The sequence below is a fragment of the Bubalus kerabau genome, chromosome 9 (assembly GCF_029407905.1).
Source record: "Bubalus kerabau isolate K-KA32 ecotype Philippines breed swamp buffalo chromosome 9, PCC_UOA_SB_1v2, whole genome shotgun sequence".
NCBI lineage: Eukaryota > Metazoa > Chordata > Mammalia > Artiodactyla > Bovidae > Bubalus > Bubalus kerabau.
Genome location: NC_073632.1, coordinates 78,768,553 through 78,788,356, shown reverse-complemented (window position 1 = coordinate 78,788,356; position 19,804 = coordinate 78,768,553). Strand labels below are relative to the sequence as shown.

The window sequence follows — 19,804 nt, the reverse complement described above, 5'->3', positions numbered from 1 at the left end:
CTGTCACAGATGAGCTGACCATAAGCGTGAGTTTATCTTGGGGCTCTCTATTCAGAGGCCATCGATCTGTGTATGTGTTTTTGTGTCACTTTAGCTTCGTAGTATCATTTGAAGTCAAGGAACATGATACTTCCAGCTTTGTTCTTTTTCTCATCACTTTACATCTTTCATATGTGTTAATTTTAGCTTGAAGCACATTATTCTTGCTATTTTCTGTCTGTCTCTCATATTACATGAATACACCCTTAAAGGGCAGGGGATGTTTCTTGTGTACTCTCCTATCTTTAAGACTCTTGACCCAAATAAATTCTAAATAAATAAACATATATGAATGTTGCCTACATGAATGAATGGAATGCAGGTGAATTCATGGATGTCTTGCAATTACTTATACCCTATAAATCTTCTCCCACTGAAGCATCTTTGCTTTTTGACTCATATTAAAGAGAATTCTCTCAAATTCCACTGCTGGGTATATCATATGTGATAGATCCTTTTAGTACAGATCTCTTCAGATACAAAAGATCTCTTGTATTTTTAGTTAGCTAAGAATTTTTTCTTTTAGCAGTGAATAAAAGTTAAAATTTATCAAATGAATTTTTGCATTTCATTGGATGGTCATAGAATTCTAATCTGTTAAAATGGTGAATTATAGAATTGTTAAAGCAAACTTCCATTCTTTGCATACACTCTAATCAAGATGTATCATCTTTTAATATGTATTTGACTTCAGTTTGTTTAGTTTGCACCTTTGTTTTTGAGTGAGAGTGTTCTTTTGTTTTTCTTGTATCCATGCGTGAAACAATACATTTTAACCAGAGATTATTAAGTGCAAGTTTCTTCTTCTTCTTCACACCTTGCAGTATAGGGACTCCACTGTGGATAATTTTGGACATGGGATTTGGCTGTGCTTCCTGGGGGGTTTTGTCATTAACTTTTTAGTCAGTGTGGGGAGGGTGGTTGGGTAGTAAAAGGTAACCAATGAGTAACAAATCATACACATTTACTACCTTTGGCAAAGAGGAATATTCCCCATATATAGATCAGGTAATAAACGATTGTCGATAAATTGTAAAGCAAGAAATCTTTTGTGGCAAAGAATATTTGAAATATTTATTTTCTGTTAAATTCTTATTTGATTTAGAATATTGTTTTAAATTACATTCTAAATTATAAGAAAAATAATAGCTAAGATATATGGACATTTGAATGGAATATATTGTTATTTCATACATTCACAGATTGATATGGATATATGACAGGTGATGGGGATAATGTTTGGTAACTAACAAAGGTAATCAGTGCAACGAGATCTTTTTTCTCCCACAGGAAATAGAAAACTTCTCCATTTTGTGTGACTGAAAAGGGACAGAACTTCTCCAAATGTTTACAAGCTACTGACAGCAGCATCATGAACAGCAGCTCACCCAGCGTTGCAGCTGTGCAGCTCTGCTACAAGCACCTGAACGGATCCTGTGTGAAAACCCCCTACTCACTAGGTCCCCGCCTGATCCTGTACACAGTGTTTGGTTTTGGAGCTGTGCTGGCTGTATTTGGAAATCTCTTGGTAATGATTTCCATTCTCCACTTCAAGCAGCTGCATTCTCCAACCAATTTTTTGATTGCTTCCCTGGCTTGTGAGGACTTCATGGTGGGAGTGACTGTGATGCCCTTCAGCATAGTGAGGTCTGTGGAGAGCTGCTGGTATTTTGGGGAGAGTTACTGTCAATTTCATTCCTGTTTTGACTTGTCATTCTGTTACGCTTCCATCTACCACTTGTGCTTTATCTCTCTGGACAGGTACATTGCCGTCTCTGACCCCCTGGTCTATCCAATCAGGTTCACTGTGTCTGTTTCTGGCATGTGTATTGCCTTCTCCTGGCTCTTTTCGATTATTTATTCTTTTTCCCTTCTTGGCACAGGAGCAAATGCAGCTGGACTGGAGGATCTAGTAAGTGCTCTCACCTGTGTGGGAGGCTGTCAAATTGCAATAAATCAAAGCTGGGTATTGGTGAATTTTCTATTATTTTTCATCCCCACCCTTGTGATGATAGTTCTTTACTCCAAGATTTTCCTCATTGCTGAATGAGAGGCTAGAAAGATTGAGAATCTGAACATTAAGACTGGGAGATGCTCAGAAAGCTACCAAGACAGAGTGGCCAAGAGGGAGAGAAAGGCAGCGAGAACACTGGGCGTCGCAGTGCTAGCGTTTCTGGTCTCCTGGCTGCCTTACTTCCTGGATTCCATCATTGACGCTTTCCTAGGTTTCATCACTCCCACATATGTTTATGAAATATTGGTTTGGATTGCTTATTATAACTCAGCTATGAACCCCTTGATTTATGCTTTCTTTTATCCTTGGTTTCGAAAAGCCATCAAACTCATTGTCACTGGCAAAGTCTTGAGAGCGAATTCCTCGACAGTAAATTTATTTTCTGGGTAAGTTCACTTTTAAGATGGAGGAATTGAAAATAGATTCACAGTGAACACACCACTGGGGAGAAAATTTAATCATATATGTGCAAGATCTTCTAATGCAAAATGCTTCCAATATGACCTAAACACTTAAATTCAGTTTCATCATTCTTTAATCAATATAACATAAAAACCTGGTTGTTATGGAAACAGCATGACCTTGGAGCCAGAAACGTTTAACACCGATCTGGGGCTGCTACTTCTCTCTGAACTTCACTGTGTTTCTCTAGTTAATAATCTCCCCTTTGTAGCATCCTTAAAAAAATTTAGAAGAATGCATGACAAGGATCCAGTATATTTTTGTTATTCTAAATCCTCCCTTTTTTTACTTTATGAGAGTTCAATCCCTGGTTAAGAGTTTTCTTTATTCCTTTGTAATATTTTTCTATTAAAATGCAAAGGAGCTGGAAGATCCAGAGGTTCTGGTCTAGGGAGGGCAAAGTATTGAATCTGCACTGTCAGGTTTTCAGATTTCTGAGTCAGGGATATGATGATCAGTCAGGTAAAATCAATCCAGAGACAGATTCTTTACTACCCTATCAGTTGAACTACTTACTATGGGAAAGGTAATTGGTGCCATAAATAACTTTCATTTGTTGAATGAGCTTCTTCTTGGTGATTATCTGCTCGTAACATTTCAGCTGTGTTCAGAAATTTTACCAGTTAACTTATGTTTATTGCATGCATTGGTTTCTAAGGTTGTCACTCATTATTGTACTTTATCTTAAATTAACTTACTATTTCCTCACTTTTGCATTATTCCAAAAATTACTTATAAGAGTCTTCAAGGATTCAAATGAAAGCCCAAATTAAAAATGTGTCCAAAAGAATAGAAAACTGAAGTGAAGAGTGTAAAGGATGGCAGACAGAGGCCGATAAATGCATTCTGTGGGATCCACAGATTTGAAACTGAATAAGTTAAGCAACTCACGTTGGATACAACTTAGCCAGCTGTTCAGACATGCAGACTTGTTCTTGGTACTAAGATTGGAGGATGTTGTGTATCTTTTTTTAAAATAAATTTTTAAATTTTAAAATATATTGCTTAATTCTATTCTAACTTTAGTTTGTTGTCACCAGACGTCAAGATTTAAAAATCAGTGTCACATCTTTGTAACAGGAATAAATACACATCAATATATTCTTGTTATTTTTCTGTAATTTCTTGCTTGCTGTAAATCAGTCTTATATTAGCACATCATTTCTATTATTAAACAAATGCTTCAAATTGGTAAACTTTTCCTGAGATAGTGAATTATTTCTGATTATATTCTGCTTGTATGAAACTCTTGATCTGATAATTAAAGATGATAGACATGATTTAAAGGCACTCTAGACTGCTTAGTTTAGCCACAATTCTTCAGTTCTGAACTGTAATTTATCAGCTTATTTTCATTTAGTGTTTTCAATGCAGTAACTTTAATTCTGTTTCACAGCTATAGAGAAATCATATTTCCTCATTTTAAATATAACAAAGCTAAAATTAAAGTGTTTACAAACTCTGCTGAATATCATAAAGCTTCCAGATTCAAACAAGCACTTCTAACATCTTGTTCTATACATTTTCACTTGCTTTTTTTAGTAGAGCTTCACATGTACTAGACAAATCATTAATTTTTCAACTTTCCTAATCTACATTTCTTCTGTTTTTATAACTATATCAGAACTTTCTTCTTTAAAAAAAAAAATTAAGCTCCTGCTCTCATTTTTCTCTACTATGAATTACCCTGGTTGTGTGGGAACTAATCCATTGGCCTTTGTTTCAATGAACATTTATTGAGTGCTTCTGATATGCAAACCTAAGAATGCTTTGAGTTATAGGCCACTCATTCTGTGCTTGGGACTGACTTACCTGCCTTACTTAGTCTTCACAATACTGTGAGAGAGAGAGATTATATAAGTATACACATTTTGTTCAGTCACTCAGTTGTGTCTGACTCTTTGCAACCCCATGGACTGAAGCACACCAGGCTTCCCTCTCCTTCACCATCTCCTGGAGCTTGCTCAAACTTATGTCCATTGAGTCGGTGATGCTATCCAACCATCTCAGCCTCTGTCATCCCCTTCAATTCTGTCTTCAATCTTTCCCAGCATCAGGGTCTTTTCTAATGAATCATCTCTTCACATCAGGTGGTGAAACTATTGGAGCTTCAGCTTCAGCTTCAGCATCAGTCCTTCCAACAAATAATCAGGACTGATTTCCTTCAGGATTGACTAGTTGGATCTCCTTGCAGTCCAAGGGACTCTCAAGAGTCTTCTCCAACACCACAGTTCAAAAGCATCAATTCTTCAGTGCTCAGCTTTCTTTATAGTCCAACTCTCACATCCATACATGACTACTGGAAAAACCATAGCTTTGACTAGATGGACCTTTGTTGGCAAAGTAATATCTCTGCTTTTTAACGCTGTCTAGGTTGGTCATAGCTTTTTTTCCAAGGAGCAAGCACCTTTTAAATTCATGGCTGCAGTCACCATCTGCAGTGATTTTGGAGCCCAAAAAAGACTCTCAGTGTTTCCACTGTTTACCCATCTATTTGCCATGAAGTGATGGGACTGGATGCTATGATCTTAGTTTTTTGAATATTGAGATTTAAGCCAACTTTTCCACTGTCCTTTTTCACTTTCATCAAGAAGCTCTTTAGTTCTTCTTCTCTTTCTGCCATAAAGGTGGTATCATCTGCATAGCTGAGATTATTGATATTTCTCACAGAATCTTGATTCCAGCTTGATTTCCAGCTCCAATCTTTATCCAGCCCAGCATTTCGCAGGATGTATTCTTCATATAAGTTAAATAAGCAGAGGGACAATATACAGCCTTGACATATTCCTTTCCCGATTTGGAATCAGTCTCTTGTTCCATGTCCAGTTCTAACTGGTGCTTCTTGACCTGCATACATTTTTCTCAGGGGGCAGGTAAGGTGGTCTGGTATTCCCATCTCTTTAAGAATTTTCCACAGTTTGTTATGATCCACATAGTCAAAGGTTTTAGTGTAGTGAATGAAGGAGACATACATGCTTTTCTGGAATTCTCTTGCTTTTTCTGTGATCCAACGAATGTTGGCAGTTTGATTTCTGGTTCCTCTGCCTTTTCTAAATCCAGCTTGAACATCTGGAAGTTCTCGGTTCACATACTGTTGAAACTTAGCTTGAAGGATTTTGAGCATTACCTTGCTAGCATGTGAAATGAGTAGCAATTGTGCGGAAGTTTGAACATTCTTTGGCATTGCCTTTCTTTGGAATTGGAATGAAAACTAATCTTTTCCAGTCCTGTGGTCACCACTGAGTGTTCCAAATTTGCTGACATATTGAGTGCAGCACTTAACAGCTTTATCTTTTAGAATTTGAAATAGCTCAGCTAGAATTCCATCACCTCCACTAACTTTATTCATAGTGATGCTTCCTAAATTCCACTTGACTTCACACTGCAGGATGTCTGGGTGTAGGTGAGTGATCAGACCATTGTGGTTATCTGGGTCATTAAGATCTTTTCACATACATTAGATAAATAATTCTTTATGCATCATAGTGTTTATAGTAATACCAAAATTGTAGACACTACAGACACTTATTTTGTAGTTCTTGGGATCATTCCCTGGAAGGAGCATTCCTCTTTGTCAGACATTTGTAGGTAATTTCATATCACATTAGCCACATTTTCTTGACCTTCGAATCATTAGCCCATTGTGATAAATGTATAAAATGCTAAAACTGAAGGCAACTTTGAGATGATCTATTCTGAACAATCCCTTTTTATTTTTAGACACTCTAATTTTAGTACTTTCATAATAGACATGCATAACAGATATAATCTATTCATACTTCTACAATTTGATGAATTTTGACATTTGTAGACACCTGTAAAGTTATTATAAAAATCAAGACTGAACATATATCAGTTCAGTTCAGTTAATTCACTCAGTCATGTCTAACTCTTTGCAACCCCATGGACTGCAGCATGCCAGGCTTCGCTGTCCTTCACCAACTCCTGGAGCTTGTGCAAACTCATGTCCATCGAGTCAGTGATGCCATTCAACCATCTCATTCTCTGTTTTCCCCTTCTCCTCCTGCCTTAAATCTTTCCCAACATCAGGGTCTTTTCAAATGAGTCAGCTGTTCGCATCAGGTGGCCAAAGTATTGGAGTTTCAGCTTCAACATCAGTCCTTCCAATGAATATTCAGGACTGATTTCCTTTTGGATTGACTGATTTGATCTGCTTGCAATCCAAGAGACTTTCAAGAGTCTTGTCCAACACCACAGTTCAAAAGCATTAATTCTTTGTCACTCAGTTTTCTTTATAGTCCAACTCTCACTTCCATACCTGACTATTGGAAAAACCATAGCTTTGACTAGACAGACTTTTACTGATAAAGTAATGTCTCTGCATTTCAATATGCTATCTAGGTTGGTCATAGCTTTTCTTCCAAGGAGCAAGCACCTTTTAATTTCATGGCTGCAGTCACCATTTGCAGGGATTTTGGAGCTAAAAAAATAAAGTATCTCACTGTTTCCATTGTTTACCCATCTATTTGCCATGAAGTGATGGGACTGGATGCCACGATCTTAGTTTTCTGCATGTCGAATTTTAAGCCAATTTTTTCACTCTCCTCTTTCAATTTTGTCAAGAGACTATTTAGTTCTTTGCTTTCTTCCATAAGGGTGGTGTCATCTGCATATCTGAGTATTGATATTTCTCCCATCAATCTTGATTCTAGCTTGTGCTTCATCTAGTCCAACATTTCACATGATGTACTCTGCATATAAGTTAAATAAGCAGGGTGACAGTATACAGCCTTGACGTACTCCTTTTCCTGTTTGGAACCAGTCTGTTGTTCCATGTCCAGTTCTAACTGTTGCTTCCTGACCTGCATATAGGTTTCTCATGAGGCAGGTCAGGTGGTCTGGTATTCCCATTTCTTGAAGAATTTTCTACAGTTTGTTGTGATCCACACAGTCAAGGCTTTGGCATAGTCCATAAAGCAGATGTAGGAGCTCTCTTGCTTTTTCTATGATCCAACAGATGTTGGCAATTAGATCTCTGATTCCTCTGCCTTTTCTAAATCGAGCTTGAATGTCTGGACTTTCATGGTTCATCTACTGTTGAAGCCTGGCTTGGAGAATTTTGAGTATTACTTTGCTAGCATGTGAGGTGAGTGCAATTGTGTGGTAGTTTGAGCATTCTTTGGCATTGCCTTTCTTTGGGATTGGAATGAAAACTGACATTTTTCAGTCCTGTGGCCACTGCTGAGTTTTCCAAATTTGCTGGCATATTGAGTGTGGTATTTTGACAGCATCATCTTTCAGGATTTGAAAGAGCTCAACTGGAATTCCACCACCTCCACTAGCTTTGCTATATATCACTTCCCAGATTTTTTCATGTCCTTTGAAATGTTCCTCCTGCTCATCTCTACACACTCAACCCTCTTCCATCCCCAGGCAGCCACTGATTAGCTTTATGTCACTCTATACTAATTTGCACTTCCTCAATCAGTTCAGTCGTTCAGTCATGTCCGACTCTTTGCCACCCCATAGACTGCAGCAAGCCAGGCCTCCCTGTCCATCACCAACTTCCAGAGCTTGCTCAAACTCATGTCCATCAAGTGGGACTTCCTAGAATTTTATAGAATGTACTTCCTAGCATTTTATATAAATGCAACCATACATTATATTATGTGCTCATTTTTCTTTGAATTATTTCACTCTGATGAATAATACAGAGAATAAGCTGCATCAAAGCATGCATCAGCATTTGATTCTTTTTCTTTTTGATTGAATAGTACTTCACTGTGTGAATTGACCACATTTGTTTCTCCTTTTTTTGTTGATTGAGGTTGAGTTTGAATCATCTGTTTTCCGCTGCAGGCCCTAGCTTAAGTAACTTGAACAAGGTTCTACAGCCAGAGTCATGAATTCACAGAGTGGGGCCGACCACTCTCCAGAGGGTGTCTGGCTGCATCTGGTCCTGCTGGGACAGCCCAGTGGTCCACCTTCATCTGCCTCTCCTCTGGTCCTGCACAAGCTCTCCTTTCTAAGAATTGCTTCACTTCTGCTCCATTATATGTGGCTTGCCTGCTTTTAATGATCCACAACCATCTATTTCTTCTCTATTTTACACTAATGCAAATATTATATATTATTTACATGAGATAAACATGTACTTTATTATATTAATTATAATTCAGTAGAATAAAAATTTGGTATAATACACACTGATATATTGTATAATATATAGAAATATATGCTATATGTATGCAATTATGCATTATATATTTCTTCTTAGTTCCATATGAGTTTTAAAGAATTTTATAAGATTTCAGTTAAAATTTTGACTTTAATTAGAGTTATGTTTCCAAAAATAAATGGTCTGACAACTTTGAAAGCACGACTCCATTGCCTTCTTGGACCTAGTGTACTGATGAGAAGCTTGATCATGATATGATATTCATGTCTTTTTCATAAGCTGGTACCCTCTGGCCTCTGTTCCTAGAAACTTTTAAGTTTCTCTTTGTATTTGTCTGTAGTTAGCATCTGCATTTGTATCATTTTTCCTCTTTGAACTTGGTAGGAACTTGAAATTTAGACCCTTTAGCTGAGAAGAAACTTTTTATAGCATTGATTTTATTATTTTCTTGTCCTCATTCTTTAGTTGCTTTTTCTGGGATTAAGAATTTCTTTCAGGATCTATTAGAAAAAACATTTCTTTCACCTTTCTGGTAAACTTTATTGTGTATATCATGAGTGTATTTCTCTACCCTGGTTTTTCCATTAGTTTGCTCCATCAGATTTTCGTCTTTCAGAAATACTTTTAAGGGCATCTCAATGGGCTTTTAGGAGGAAATGAACTCTATGATTAGTTAATGGGGTTTATCTTCAGATGGTATGTACCAATTCAAACATTCCCTTGTGAAAATGATGAAATGCTTAAGTTCAGACCTGGCTAGCCTGGGCACAGGGAAGACAGGGATACTGTTTTTACATTTAGACTGTAGTTTCAAGTTGGAGTTGTCCAAACTAAATTATTAACACAGAGAGTGACTAGAAAGCTCTGGGGTGTGCCTGAGATCTAATGAGGGATAAGGAAGGAAGATTTGCAGAGGATACTGGGAGTCTCTGGTTGGAGAATATACAACGTTGTATCATTTGACATTTTACCCAAATTATTCCAGAAGAGGTTAACATATATTAAGGAATATCCATTAAACAGAAATAAATTATGTAAAGAATCAAGTTCATAACTGACTCAGTTTTACACTGACTTGCAAAAACGCTTAAAACTTGCATATAATTAATGTACTTACTATGTGTTATCAAACCTGTGAAGACATCTTTTCCAAAGAGTATCTGATTTAGGGGGTTAGAACATGAACGTATCATTTGTGGGGGGCAGGACTGAACGCACTACAGAGGGGAATGTGAGGTCTTCTATCTGTGAGGATCTCACAGCAGCAGTATTCAGAGGGATTACACCCGTTTCTCAGGCGAATGGAGAGACGTTGCAATCTGCTTCCAGTGACAACATCCCGAGAAGAGAGCGATCTTTTCTCAGTCAGCACTGACTTTTGCAGAAGCTCACAATTGTGGGTGTGCCTAAATATGTGGGTATGTTTAATGCTTCCCTGTAACGCAATTCGTCCCTTACTAGCTGCTCATGGTGTGTGTTCCCTTGTCTGTTTGTTGGTGCCCGCTGAAGATACAAAAATGATTCTTGACTGGAGGACAAAAGCCAAGTATCTGCTCTCACTGTGTACCCAGTTAGTTATATCTTTTTAGCTAAAATCCTGTAAAGTGGCCACAACAGGATTAAGAATTGGTTCAAGTCTAATGATATAAAAAGTCTTTGGCCAAAGAAACACAATGGGTAACTTTATGTGAGGAACTCTTCTGGAGAATAACTGTCTTAATAATCACTCTTGAAAATAATCTTCCAAGTTCACACCTTGCACTACAGGGATTCCATCTAGGGATTCTGTTATAGATAGCTTTTATATATCAGGAAGGATTGTGTGCTTTAGGCAGTAATGCAGATAAACCTGGTAGGAGATGATTCTTTCACTCTGAAATTACTTTCCATATCACTGCCTGTTGCAAAGAGGAACTCTGGAGGTAAAAAAATATAAAAATATTTATGACTAAAAGAAAATTTTATCAAATTCAGGGAATGATGCATTAGTTGAAATTAATCCCAACGTTATTGTTCAGTGTAATTTTTGTGCTTTGTTATTAAACACATTTGTGATTTATAAAATAAGGAAAATTTAAAAAAATAATTGTAATATCTGATAATTTCCTCAGATATCCTAGTGGATGTATGTTTTCCCCCTAGGTGTATTGAAAATCAGAATCCTATTTTCATTATGAAAATCAAGGACAGAATTCTTTGAGTGTAAATGACAGATCATGAGCAGCAACTCGTCCCCCACTGCAGCTGTGCAGCTCTGCTACGAGCACCTGAACGGATCTTGTGTGAAAACCCCCTACTCACCCGCATCCCGTGTGATTCTGTACATGGTGTATGGCTTTGGGGCTGTCCTGGCTGTGTTTGGAAACCTCCTGGTGATGACTGCCATCCTTCATTTCAAGCAGCTGCACTCACCAACCAATTCTCTCATCGCCTCTCTGGCCTGTGCAGACTTTCTGGTGGGAGTGACTGTGATGCCCTTCAGCATGGTCAGGTCCGTGGAGAGCTGCTGGTACTTTGGGCGAACTTTCTGCACTTTTCACACATGCTTTGATGCAGCATTTTGTTACTGTTCTCTCTTCCACCTGTCCTTCATCTCCATCGACAGGTACATTGCTGTTACTGACCCTCTGGTCTATCCCACCAAGTTCACGGTGTCTGTATCATGCATATGCATCAGCATCTCCTGGATCCTACCCATTACTTACAGTGGCGCCGTGTTCTACACGGGTGCCAATGAGAATGGGCTAGAGGAATTGTCTCATGCCCTCAGCTGTGCAGGAGGCTGTCAGATGGTCGTAAACCAAAACTGGGTATTAATAGATTTTCTGTCCTTCTTTATACCTACCCTTGTCATGATCATTCTCTACAGTAATATTTTTCTTGTGGCCAGACAACAGGCTAAAAAGATTGAAAATTCTGGTAGCAAAACAGATTCATCATCAGACAGTTACAGATCCAGAGTAGCCAAGAGAGAGAGAAAAGCAGCTAAAACCCTGGGTATCACGGTCATAGCATTCATGATTTCATGGTTACCATACAGTATTGACTCATTAATTGATGCCTTTATGGGCTTCATAACCCCAGCCTATATTTATGAGATTTGCTGTTGGTGTGCTTATTACAACTCAGCCATGAACCCCTTGATCTATGCTTTATTTTACCCTTGGTTTAAGAAAGCCATCAAAGTCATTGTGAGTGGTCGGGTTTTCAAGGATAGTTCTGGGAGCATGAATTTGTCCTCTGAACAAATGTAAGCCATTGCGTTGAGGAGGTTGAAGATATCTTTACATTTTCCATTTTCCAAATGAAATGAGTTTTAGAGAATCAAGTAAGGTTTTTCATGAAAGAAAACAAATGGCTTTTTCAGTTTAACTGGATGAGCCCTTGTATTTCAGTCGTGTTAGGATGTGCACTTCCCTTTGCTTCTCCAAAAATATTTATGTGACTGATAAATGTTAACTCCCTTATTTATTAACTACTGCAGAACTCGCCGTAGCCCACTCTCTGCAGACAGTCCACTCCCCCGCCACACACATTTTTATTCCATTAACCATTCCTTTTGTATCCTGTAAACATTTCAGTTGTCTCTGATTTCCTTTGTCTTTCTCTTACAAAGTGGTCTACTTATTTCCAACTCCTCAGAAATTTCTCTGTGATTAACTTTCTCAAGGTTGTTGCTTTTTTTTTTTTTTCCTTTTCTGCTTTGCTCATATTCCCAGGAAACTTTTGGGTTTCAGTTAAATCTATTATGCTTAAGGTCTGCACTGGTGTCTGTCTGAGAAATTGACTCCAGCATCTTCTGCATCCTGTCTCTGGCCTACAGTGGTGCCAAATTGTACACAGATGCCCAAGATGATAGGATGGAGGGATAAGTAACTGCCCTCTGCTTGATAAGTGATTGTCAACTTGTTTAAATCAGTTCTGCATATTGGTAGGATTTCTATTGTTTTTCACACCTGGCTTTGTTAAGATTCTTTGGTACAGAAATACTATTCTTGCGATTAGAAAACAGATTAAAAAGATTTAAACATTACTAGAAAGTAAAATTGTTACCAGAGAATTGCAAGAACAGAGTGGCTAAGACACAGAGAAAAGCGGCTATAACCCTGGACATCACAGCTTACTATTTTTGGTCTCATGATTTCTCAATGTAATCGATTCATTCATTGATTCTTTTTTTAGTTTTATAGCATTTAATATGCTTATGAGATACTTTGCTCATTCAGTTACTATAACTGGCTCTAAATCCTTTGATTTATGCCTCATTTTACTTTGGTTTAAAAGAGTAATAGGACTTATTAAACTGGAAATATTAAAGGACACTTCATCAATCAAAACTAAATTCTAAAACAAATTTCATATTGATGATTTGAAAAATTTAACAGTGATCTAGTGATATATTGAAAATTTATGAATAATTGTTATATGAAATATAGTGCTTGAAAATGATCCACTAAATTGGGGAGGAAAAACAGTACCTCAATTTCAGCAGCATCAGTTTTATACTGTTATTTTTTGGAAAGTGAACATCCTTTGAGCATTTGATAAAAACATATTACTTACTAGTGGTTGACACAGTGGTCATAATTTCTACTTTCCTCACATCTTTACACTGTCCTGCTCTGTCAGTTGTTACTTTTCTCTTTCAAGTCCCTGTTACTCTTTTACCTTTCCTACCAAGCTTAACTTTTTCCTTTTTCATTTTCAAATGTTTCTTCCAAGTTCTCTGTTAATGTCTTTCTGTGAACTCAGTTTCAGTTTAGTTTAGTCGCTCAGTCGTGTCCGACTCTCTGCAACCACAGGACTCAGTTTAGCTTACTTTTATTTTCAGCAAATGGATTCTTGGGGTCCGATCCTTCTGGACTCCTAAAGATCTCTGAGCCATATCCATCAGCTATTACAGACCGATGATGAGATTCATATTTTATATTTTAGGAGATATTTTATAAAGGTAGGAATAACCTTGAGCAATATGTGTACTGCAGTAGTAGTTTCTTTTATGTAACAATTTTCTCATTTCATGAAGTTTGTTGCTCATGATGGAGGGCAATTGTCTTTATTTTTCCCCCTATAAGTACTATTTGGAGATTATAGCTATTCATAATATAAATAACACTATTATTTATGCTATTGAAAAATGGATAATTTAGAAATGTTAATGTGGTATAAAACTTTTTGAAAAACTCTTAACGATCTTGCTTCATGTATTTTACAAAATCAAAACTGATTTATCTGAGATATTAAAAACTAGAAGAAAACATAGTTTTTATAATTTATTGGTGGAATCATGACAGAATATAGATTCATGCACTAAATTTAAATTTTTCAACTTTAAAGTGAAAGAAAGGCACGTTAAAGAAAAACAAACAAACTTGGAAAAGCTATTGGCAGCAAACAGGATGAAGAATTAGTAGATTTAAAAATATAAAAAGAATTTACAAAACATTAAGATGGAGATGAATATCCCACTAAACATAAATACGAAATTTTACAGAGGTATGGGTAATAAATACATTAAAATGTCAAATGTACATGTAATTTTAAAATGAATTAAAATCTTATACAGTTTTGTATCTCATATTTGACAACACTGGATCATTAATATCAGATTAATTAGAGTATGAGAAGTTGAGTACTCTGCTGAAAGTTGAGCACTTTCATAAACTAGGAAAAACATAATTTAGCATTTTCTTTTAGAGGGGAATTAAGATATTTATGTAAAATTTCAAATCACACATGTCACATGACTCTGTAGTTCTGTTTCTGGCAAGCAAGCATATGAAGAAAGTCAGGCAAGGAAGGAAATGTGACAAGGACATTCATTGTATATCTCTCAGTTACTAATTACAATAAACTAGGATTCATATGGTGTAAATTAAATAAATTATGCTCTACCTTTGAAATGAGATGTTATGAAACCATTAAAAAGCACAACTGACCATTAAAAATAGCAATTGACAAGGAAAGAAAACCTCAATATACTTCTTTGACTAAAATCAAAAGAAAACAAAAGCAAAACATCTGACCTAAATTATAAAGCAATGTATAATAAGCCCCCATATTACACTTTTACAAAATGTACCTTTGTGTATAATAGACAGTGTCTGTGTATGGGGGGATTTACTTTGTAATTTATCTTTAAAATGTTAATGTTTGTGATAAAATAAATGTATTAAAATTTATGTTAACAATGCACATCTCTATTTTTATCTAAGCATTTAAGTTAGTTTTATCTGTGTGCTTGGCTGTTTTGTTTTGGTGGACTAACATTTGAGCATATATCTTTGGTATATTTTTGTCTTATCTAATGAAACTAAATTGTAGGTACATTAGTATATTTTAGAAACTACATCTTAAAGAGATTTAAGTATCTCAGGATTTATATCTTAATATTTTTAAAGTATTTTTAATGGTTTCTTTCAGTAGATCTTTAATGCTCTGACTCTTCTTCTCTATATTAATTATGTGCTGTACTCAAGAGCGATGGAAGCTACCAAGAGTTATGTTTCCATGTTCCACTTGTGCTTTATTTCTACTCTTTAGGTCATTTTTGAAAAGTGATAAATATGCACAGTAGATGTGTTGAGTAGATGCACATGCTTTTGAGAGACGACATAACCTCCCAGCCTGGCTGTTAGGAGCCCTACCCCTCAGGGAAGGCGAAGATGCTGCCAAGTCAGCTCCTTAGAGGTAGGAAAACGCATTCCTCAGTAGACAGACCTCAAAAAACACCCACAGATACTGTGAGACTGAGCTTTATGAACATGGATGCCACTCTGGAGATAAAGGAGCAGAATCCCTATATTTATTGAGATTTTTTTTCTTGTACCTGGTGCAGTGTGAGGCTAAATAGATTTAAGAGTATTACAGAAAAATATAAATCCTATCTAGCATCCCTGAACAGGTGAAGCGAAGATCTGTATCTGTCACCATGGGTATTTCATGTCCTCTGCCTTCCTAACCCTTCACCTCTGCAGAAATCCAAACAGATTGGCAAAATGAGGGGGGTGGGGTCAGGTTGTGCGCAGGTCTCCTTGACCTCATGCCGCTCCCCACACTGTGCCTGCGCTACAGCCGCTCTCAGCCTTGGGAATGTGTCCAGCCCCATCTTGGAGCCTCAAAACACACTACCCTCTCGGCCTGGGAAACCCCTGTCTGTTTTTACCTTAAATATCTCCTGGATCCTCTCGGCCTATATTTAAAGTTACCTTCTTGGTAAAATTACCTGTGAATACAATTCCCTTATTTCATTGTGGTGACCTCCACTGCACTCTGTTTATCGGAACCATCACCACATTGAGTTGTCATTACTTGTCCACATGTTAGCCTCTCACATAGAGTTAAGAGAAGTAAAATAAATAGAATGGATAAGCTCTAATTTATTTAAAAATCCTATAAGGTGATAGGCAATCTACCAGGAGGAAAGAAAGATTTGAAGCAAACTGAAACACTCATAGCTTGTTGGTAAGAGCATAAAATGGTCCAACTACCTTAGAAAATGTGTACTTCCTTGCAGAGTTAAACATACACTTCCCAATATGACAGTCCCTAGATGAACAGTCTAAATATTTGTCAACTGGTATAGGGATACAATAACTGGAAGGCAATTGAATTCAGACAATGGAATTCCATTTAGCAATAAGGAGGAATGAGCTGCAAATGTTCTCAGACATGGGTGAAACTCACAGACACTGAGCTGAGTAAAATAAGCCCGACAGAGAAGAAGACCAACTGTGTGACCTTTTTGACACAAGATTTTTAGGCCTCAGAAAGTAATCCCTAGCCATAGAAGGGAGATCAGTGGTTCCCCAGGATAGGAGAAGGGATATGTGGGGTGAGATTAAGTATAAAAGGGCCTGAGGAGAAATACAGGGTGTTTCTTCCTTTCTTGGTTGTGAATACAAGAGTAGATACATTTATCATGTCATCAGTCTGTACGTACTAAAAATGTAAACTTTTCAAATATTTTTTATGCCTCAATATTAAAAAGCTGATTTTTCAACATAAGTAGAAGTCATTGAGGGCTTCCCAGGTGGCACAGTGGTAAAGAATCTGCCTGCCAATGCAGGATAGGCAAGAGACATGGGTTTGAACCCTGGGTTGGGAAAATCCCCTGGAGTAGGAAATAGTAATCTGTTCCAGTGTTATTGCCTGTAAAATTTCATGGACAGAGAAGCCTGGTAGACAACAGTCCATGGGACTGCAAAGAGTTGAACATGACTGAGCAACCGAGCGCACCACATAGAAGTCATTCATCAGAAAACATTTTTTTTGAAACATAAGCTCATCTATTCTAGAACATTAAGAGGAAATGGAAATTTGTCAGTGGTAAAATATGAAGTATAATATAGGAATGCTCCCATTCCAAAAGTTCTTTCAACAATTTATTTTAAAAAATATCTTCCATATAGTTCCCATTACAATAAAAATATTAGCAGGAACAATGTTTTATGTGTACTTGCACTTCCTTGGTTGTTTCATGAGGCAAACATTTTGTCCTCTACTCCTCCTCTTTTCTAAATCTGAATTATTAAAGTTAAACCTGAAGCATTCAACTGTTTAATATATGATTCTTTTTATTTTTTTTTCTTTAATATAAACTGATACTGGAAGAGAAAAAGGACTTATTTGAAAGAGTTCTAGTGACATTCAACACAGAAATCATAAACAAATGATTCTAAGAAAAATGAAAAGGCAGTAACTAATAAAAATAAATGATATGACTTTCCATTTCTGCTCAAAGGTTTTAAAGGCTAGGCATTATTATATTTCATGCAAAGGTCAAATGACATCAGGAAATTATAGGACATAAACTTAGTTTAGCATAAACATAATTGTTATTTAATTCTTTCTTTCTAAACACCTGGCACTTGTGGGGATTCAATCTTAAGAGCTTTGGGGATTGAAATTATGGAACTATGTTCCTGAGGGGAGAGAGTGTTTGGGGCATTATCATTGCTCTGATAAATTAGGAAAATAATGCTAATAAAATGTGGCATTCGGACATGCATCATGTAATAGTTTCTTGAAGACAAACTCTTCTCTGAAATGAAGAACGAGGTAATCCAGGAAGTCTTTAAAAAATTTAAGTAGACAGCATTTTATGTAACAATGAAAATTAACTGCTTATTCGTTTAGAAGTGAATCATTTTACAAGATGAGGATATGAATCACTTTCTAAACATGTAAGTGAAGATTTGCACTTACAAGGAAGCAAAGACAGAATGCACCAGCAGGTGCTGACATTGTATTTACCTTTTCCTTAAGGACATTTCAAAATCGGGAATGACATCCTGGGCCACAGAGGGTGACGGGTTTCCAGGTATCAAATCAGAGAATCATGAGCAGTGCATCTCCTTCTGCTGCAGCTGTGCAGCTCTGCTACGAGCACCTGAACGGATCCTGTGTGAAAACCCCCTACTCACCAGGTCCCCGCCTCATCCTGTACACAGTGTTCATCTTTGGAGCTGACTGTATTTGGAAATCTCCTGGTGATGATTTCCATTCTCCACTTCAAGCAGCTGCATTCTCCTACCAACTTCTTGATTGCTTCTCTGGCCTGTGCAGACTTCTTGGTGGGAGTGACTGTGATGCCCTTCAGCACAGTGAGGTCCGTGGAGAGCTGCTGGTACTTTGGGCAGCGTTACTGTCAACTCCACTCTTGTTTTGATGGCTCATTCTGTTATGCTTCCATCTACCACTTGTGCTTTATCTCTCTGGACAGGTATATTGTGGTCACTGACCCCCTGGTCTACCCAACCAGGTTCACTGTGTCTGTTTCTGGCATGTGTATTGCCTCCTCTTGGCTCTTTTCTATTATTTTTTCTTTTTCCCTTCTTGGCACAGGAGCAAATGCAGCTGGACTGGAGGATCTAGTAAGTGCTCTCACCTGTGTGGGAGGCTGTCAAATTGCAGTGAATCAGAGTTGGGTATTGGTCAGTTTCCTTGTATTTTTCATCCCCACTCTTGTCATGATAACTGTTTACTTCAAGATTTTCCTCATTGCTAAACAGCAGGCTAGAAAAATTGAGAGTCTAAACAACAAGACTGGGAGATGCTCAGAAAGCTTCCAAGACAGAGTGGCCAAGAGGGAGAGAAAGGCAGCAAGAACACTGGGCGTCACAGTGCTAGCGTTTCTGGTCTCCTGGCTGCCTTACTTCCTGGATTCCATCATTGATGCCTTCCTAGGTTTCATCACTCCCACATATGTTTATGAAATACTGGTTTGGATTGCTTATTATAACTCAGCTATGAACCCCTTGATTTATGCTTTCTTTTATCCTTGGTTTCGAAAAGCCATCAAATTCATTGTCACTGGCAAAGTCTTGAGAGTGAATTCCTCAACAGTAAATTTATTTTCTGGGTAAGTCCACATTTTAGATGGAGGAATTGAATATAGATTCACCGTGAACACACCATTGGGTAGAAAACTTCATCATATACATGCAAGATCTTGTAAAGTAAAAGAATTAATTATGCTTCCAATATGATCTAAAGACTTAAATTCAGTTTCATCATTCTTTGGTCAATATAACATAAAAACCTGATTGTTATGGAAACAGCATGACCTTGGAGCCAGAAACGTGGCATTTTACCATTGATCTTGGGCTACTACTTGTCTCTGAACTTCACTGTACAGTCTCTAGTTATTAATCCCTTCTTTGCAGCATTCTTGAGAAAATGTAAGAGAACATGTGGGGAAGGATGTAGTATATTTTTTATTCAAAATCTTCTTTTACCATTTAATAATAGTTTAATCCCTGGTTATAGCTTCTCTTTATTCCTTTGTAATATTTTCTATTACAGTGTAAATGCATGTGTGGAATACTTAGAGAGGTCCTGGTTGAAGGAGAGCAAAGTAGTAAGTCTGCATTGTCAGGTGGTCAGATTTATGAGTCAGAAGCATGAGCTCAGTGTCGGGTAAAATCAATCCAGAGATAGATTTATTGACTGATATTATATTATATATATATAATATATATATATATGAGAAAGGCATGGCAATCCACTCCAATATTCTTGCCTGGAGAATTCCATGGACAGAGAAGCCTGGTGGTCTACACTCCGTGGGGTCGCAAAGAGTCAGACATGACTGAGTGACTAGCACACTGACATATATCAGTTGAGTTATGATCTATGGGAAGATAATT

The 19,804-nt window shown here is 37.2% G+C and overlaps 1 protein-coding gene and 2 pseudogenes across 1 annotated transcript; all 3 read left to right on the top strand.

Moving 5' to 3' along the window:
- The first annotated feature begins 1,318 nt into the window (after nt 1-1,318).
- Nucleotides 1,319-2,443, top strand: LOC129659909 (trace amine-associated receptor 7a-like; annotated as a pseudogene).
- An 8,427-nt stretch (nt 2,444-10,870) lies between these two features.
- On the top strand, nt 10,871-11,908 carry LOC129619430 (trace amine-associated receptor 6-like). The gene has a single exon (XM_055534673.1). The coding sequence runs from the start codon at nt 10,871-10,873 to the stop codon at nt 11,906-11,908; it is 1,038 nt and encodes a 345-aa protein (XP_055390648.1).
- Nucleotides 11,909-17,994: 6,086 nt separating this feature from the next.
- Nucleotides 17,995-19,021, top strand: LOC129659908 (trace amine-associated receptor 7a-like; annotated as a pseudogene).
- Nucleotides 19,022-19,804: the final 783 nt, after the last annotated feature.

Coding starts and splice junctions, on each gene's coding strand:
- LOC129619430 (XM_055534673.1), top strand. CDS start 10,871: ATGAGCAGCAACTCGTCCCCCACTGCAGCTGTGCAGCTCTGCTACGAG.